The sequence below is a fragment of the Cyprinodon variegatus genome, unplaced genomic scaffold (assembly GCF_000732505.1).
Source record: "Cyprinodon variegatus isolate N-32 unplaced genomic scaffold, C_variegatus-1.0 Scaffold2158, whole genome shotgun sequence".
NCBI classification, from domain to species: Eukaryota; Metazoa; Chordata; class Actinopteri; order Cyprinodontiformes; family Cyprinodontidae; genus Cyprinodon; species Cyprinodon variegatus.
In genome coordinates this window covers 15,460-20,895 of record NW_015152611.1, presented here as the reverse complement: position 1 = coordinate 20,895, position 5,436 = coordinate 15,460, and the positions used below count along the sequence as shown (strand labels likewise).

Genomic DNA, 5,436 nt, shown 5'->3' with positions numbered 1-5,436 from the left:
TGTCCTTTATGCAGACCAGGCGCCTCTGGGCTCACCGCTGCCCCCCTCAGGACACCGTACATCTTTTCCTGGGCATTACGCTGCCGTACTTTATGCAGAAGTTAGGTTGTTGTTGGACAGAATCTCTGGACTCGTTATAAATACTCTATGTATACGCCTAAAATTAAAAACATACATAAAAATGTCAGCGTTTTAGGAGATTCTGGGACGTCAGGCAGACGCTGGATAAATCAGCAAGGTGTGACAGGTGCTTTAGCCTCTGCTTTGCTAGTCACCACCATGACGGGTTATAATGACGATCAAACATGATTTCAGATTTCTATCATAACAGACCCGCTTGAATGACTTGATGGCAAAAAGAAACCAAGTTTGTTTCCAAATCAACAACTTTTCAGATACGATTTAATAGAGAAAATGACAGCAAGACATCCATGAAGCGGCTCGTCTGTCGAACTGAAACAGAGTTTACCTGTGAAACAGAGAATCGAGTTCTATGTCATCCCTACTGACCGCCAGAGGGCGGTGCTGAAAGCACTGAATGTTCCCTTCGGGGTGCGCAGTTCGAGTAATTATACCAACAGAGTCACACCTGTGACACCGGATGACCACTCAGAAGCTATATAGCCTGGTGTCATCCTTTGCTCTGCTCCTACAGAATCTTCTCCCAAGCGGTTTGCTAGCTTCCCCGTTGTTTAAAGCCCCTGTCTCTTGACTGGAGTTGCGGTTATTCTCCGCCCTCCCAGGGCTGCAACGGGTCGAATCTGAGGATTACGGAAGGTAAATTAGTTTGTTTGCTGGTGAAGCGGGCTAAACCTGACCAGGGCCTGTCCACAAGGGTGGAGCAGCTGTCAGCAGAGCTGGCAGAGATGAAGTCCTTGTTGCAGACACGTCAATCTGATGCCTCGCTCCCAGTGGTTGGGCTCTCTTCCCCACCAATGCCCGAACTGGTTGTAGAGGATGATGTCATCTCTCTGGCTGCTTCCGCTTCTCATTTTAGAGATGAGGAGGAGGCAGGGTCCTCTCAGGCCTCTGAGGCTGGTTCATTTTCATCTCAGAGTGCTGTTGGAGAGGCCGGTGACGGTTCCATGCGGGAGGTCATGTCTATGGCCCTGAAGCAGCTGCAGCTGGTATCCAGGTATCCAGCTCCGGGAGTGCTTTTTTCAGACGTGGAAGGTCTCCTACTCCCTTTTCTGTACCTCCATCAGAGGAGTACCTGAAGGAGTTACACGCCTGTTGGCAGGAACCGAGAGCGTTGTCGCATCTTTCCTCAGATGGTCGCGCGTTAGCTGCCATGCATGAGTCGTTGAAGGCCGGCCTGGACCGTATGCCAGCAATTGAACCCGCTGTTGCTTCACTGATTGTGTCACCAGATGAAGCCCTGCGTCCTGATGTCCAGTGCCCGCGGACTCAATGTCGGGTTACCGATGACCTCTTCTGTATGGCGTACAATGCAGGAGCGCATGCTGGCCGCCTTGGCAATTCCCTGGCGCACCTCATGTTTGCCCTCTCTGCATCTGTTCATGACTCTGGTGGTGCAAGTGCAGCAGTTGATTTTAGTGACGCAGCGCTGCAGGCCTTCGCGCTGTTTTCCAGAGAGCTTGGACGGGTCATGTCTTTCCTGGTCCAAGCTTGTAGACAGGTCTGGTTGGCACAGTCTCCTCTGACTGAAGCATGCCGTAGGGCCCTCAGGGGTGTCCCGGTTGTACCAGGGGAGCTGTTTGGATCAGCTGCCTTGGAAGTGCTGGAACGGACTGCTCAGGCACGTAAGACTCGGGGGCGCCGTTGGCAATTCCGGGTGCTCCCATTCGGGCTCTCCCTTTCCCCGAGGGTGTTTACTCGATGTGTGAAAGCGGCCCTCTCTCCTCTGCACGCCTCCGGGAGTCAGGATTCTGCCATACCTGGACGATTGGCTTCTTTGTGCTCCCTCTCGGGTAGCTGCGTCTCGGGATACGTCCCAGCTTCTACTTCAGGTGTCACTGTTATGCCTCAAAGTCAATTTGGCAAAGAGTTGTCTGGTTCCATCTCAGACAACCACCTTTCTTGGGATGCATCTGGACTCCACTACCATGATGGCCCGTCCATCTGTTCACAGGGTGGACGACAAACTCCAGCTTGTCCGTCGATTCAGACTGGGCAGGGAGTTTCCCTACATCATCTTCCTGCAAATGCTGGGCAAACTGACATCAGTCACCCGTGTCGTGCCCTTAGGGCTGCTCCTTCTGCGTCCTTTGCAGCGATGGCTCAACAGCTTTCGCCTGGATGCCAGGCTGCACAGGCATCGCAGGCTGATGGTGACCAGGAGGTGCCTCCATGCCCTAGCTCCTTGGCGAGACGGGACCCTTTTGTCCAGTGTTCCAATGGGGTTAGTAGTGTGTCGAAGTGAAGTGGTCACCACGGATGCCAGCCTCGTGGGCTGAGGTGCTGTGTGGCAACACAGAGCTGTTCGGGGTCTCTGGGACCCAAGGGAGTGCACCGAACACATAAATGTGCTGGAGCTGCGGGCTGTGCACATGGCCCTCAGCTGCCTTCTGCCCCACCTAGAGGGAAGGCATGTGTTGATTCGGACGGACAACACAGGTCAGCACGTCTCTTAAAGGTGTCGAGAGATTTCCTGGAATGGGCGTTTCCCGGTCCGTGTACCCTGCGCGCAGCGTATCTGCCAGGAAGGCAGAACCAGGTTGGGGACTCTCTATCCCGCCAGGCACCTGCTCCGGGAGAGTGGTCTCTTCACTGCCACGTAGTGAGCATAATCTGGAACCTCTTTGGGCAGGTAGAGGTAGATCTGTTCACCACAGAGGAGTCGACCCATTGCCCTCTATGGTATTCCCTAACCGGGATGGCAGGCGCACTGGGCCAGGATGCACTGGCTCATCCATGGCTGCAGGTTCTCCTGTATGCCTTTCCACCCCTCTCGCTGATTTGGCCGACTCTACGGAGGGTTCTCGAGCAGGGCCACAGAGTGTTGCTGGTAGCTCCGTTCTGGCCAGCGCGGCCGTGGTTCCCGCTGCTTTGGAGTCTGTGTCACAGTACTCCATGGCGTCTTCCAGCAAGGAGGGATCTGCTGTCTCAGTTGGGGGGACAGATATGGCACCCCAACCCTCAACGTCTCCAGCTGTGGGCATGGCCCCTGGGAGGCTGACTTGTTGTTCAGACACCGTGAGACACACCATATTGAGTGCTAGGGCGCCCTCCACTCGGCTGCAGTATGCTAACAGATGGCGCCTCTTTTCCCAGTGGTGCTCTGCACACATTGAGAACCCGGTTTCCTGCTCGGTGCCCACTATCTTGGAGTTCCTCCAGTTGCTCCTTGATAAGGGCTGCTCTCCTTTGACCCTTAAAGTGTATGTTGCAGCAATTTCATGTCTTCACTGATCTGTCGACAACCGTACAGTGGGGCGCCATGAACTGGTTTCACTTTTTTTGCGTGGTGCTCGTAGGTTATGCCAGCGTCTGGCCCCACGAGCCCCAGATTGGGATTTGCTGTTGGTTCTCACAGCTCTGTGCCACCCTCCATTCGAGCCTTTGGCACAAGCAGAACTCAGGTGGCTTTCCTGCAAGACTGCTTTCCCTAGGGCTCTCTGTCAGCCCTAGGTGTATCAGGTGGAATCCAGATGGCTCTGGTGTTACCCTGTGGCCTAATACTGCATTTGTGCTTAAGGTGTTGTCTCCTGCTCATCGTAACCAGCCATTGCGGCACCTGGCTCCGTTTCTCAGCCTCAGTCTGGTGCAACTGAGAATGAGTCTGAGTTGTTGTGCCCAGTAAGAGCGTTGGAGGCAAACATTGCAGCCACCGCCAATCTGAGACGCTCGGACCAGCTTTTCCTATGCTCCATGGTTAGGCTGTCCTCTTTCTAAACAGCGTCTGTCCCATTGGATTGTGAGTGTCATCTGCCACGCCTACGCTGCAGGTCACTGCTCCCTGCCAGTCGGTGTGAGAGCACATTCCACCAGGAGCGTCACCGCTTCCTGGGCTGCTTTGAGAGGGGTTCCTCTGGAAGGGTTAGGGTTAGGTACAGTGTCAATGTGGCTGCCCCTCACCCCCTGGGTCAGGTCCTTTTACAAGGTTCTGCTGGGCCTCCTCAGTGAGGTATTTGCTCAGGATTCCTTGTGACATCGTTGGCATTAGTCATTCAGTGCTTACAGCACCGCCCTCTGGAGGTCAGTAGGGATGAAATAGAACGAAAGTTACGAATGTAACTACGGTTCTATGAATCCCGGATGACCGCCAGAGCTTCTCTGTCACTCAGAATCCTTGCTTCTGATTCTGTAGGAGCAGAGCAAAGGATGATGTCAGGCTATATAGCCTCTGAGTGGTCATCCGGTGTCACAGGTGTGACTCTGTTGGTATAATTACTCAAACTGCGCACGCCGAAGGGAACATTCAGTGCTTTCAGCACCGCCCTCTGGCGGTCATCTGGGATTCATAGAACCGTAGTTACATACGTAACTTTCGTTTACCTGTGAAAGAGAGAATAGAGTTTACCTGTGATGTTCAGGAGGCGTGGCAGGAAGCGATTCCAGAAGGCACACATCTGGTTGCGCAAACCTTTGTGGATTTTTAGTGGTTCTGTGTTGATGGTTACGTGTTTCTGCTCGTTGACAGTAAACAGAGGCCAGCGTTTTCGACTGTCCAGCAGCCCGTCGTTAGGATTCCTAACATGAGGAGACAGACAGACAACAGGAAAACAGTCGGTAAGAAAAACAAACTGTTTACATTTGGACAGAGAATCGCAGCTGGTGCCTTCGCTCCAAACAGGCGTGGATCCGTTCATCCTGGTTCTTCTGTTTATGGGAAATTTCTATAGATTAGATATTTATAAAAGCATAGCAAATATTTTCTATGCAATTAAACATCAACATAAATTCTACTTTCCGGCTATTTTAAGGTTAGTGTGGAGGAAAAAGAGAAAGATAAGTCCTATTATTACAGGAACAAAGTTATCATAATAATAAGTCCAGGAGCGTGTCATTAAATCCTAGTTAAGTCAGAATATTACCAAAATAAAAGCATAAAATAACAGCAAAGTCCAACATTACAAGAATAAAACTGTACATTATAAGATAAGTCGTAAAAATACGAGATTAAAGCCGTATCAGAATAAAGTCGGAATAGTAGAGTCTGAGTTATGTTCATATTATCAAAATAAGGTAATAATATAAAGTCTATGAGAATCAAATGATAACATCATGAGATTAAAGTTGAAAAATTTGTATAATATTGTAATAACTGTAGGAGAATAAAGTAATATTATGACAGAAATGTGATATTAGGAGAATAAAGGCGGAGCCTACTTTAATGTGAAGAGGCTCAGTCGTCTCACCGAATTTTAAACTGATTTTAGGCTCAGTTTGGGTGAGATTGGTGGATAAATATTGAAATGTTTTTTATTTCATAATATTAGGGCTTTATTCTTATATTATGATGAATTTATTCTG

The 5,436-nt window shown here is 50.5% G+C and overlaps 1 protein-coding gene across 1 annotated transcript in view; it reads right to left on the bottom strand.

Moving 5' to 3' along the window:
* ache (acetylcholinesterase (Yt blood group)) overlaps positions 1-5,436 on the bottom strand; it is a 20,774-nt gene that overhangs the window by 2,688 nt on the left and 12,650 nt on the right. Inside the window, exon 7 of the mRNA XM_015405342.1 lies at positions 4,484-4,653. Within this exon, the coding sequence (XP_015260828.1) occupies positions 4,484-4,653 (170 nt within the window). The remainder of the gene's footprint in view (positions 1-4,483; positions 4,654-5,436) is intronic.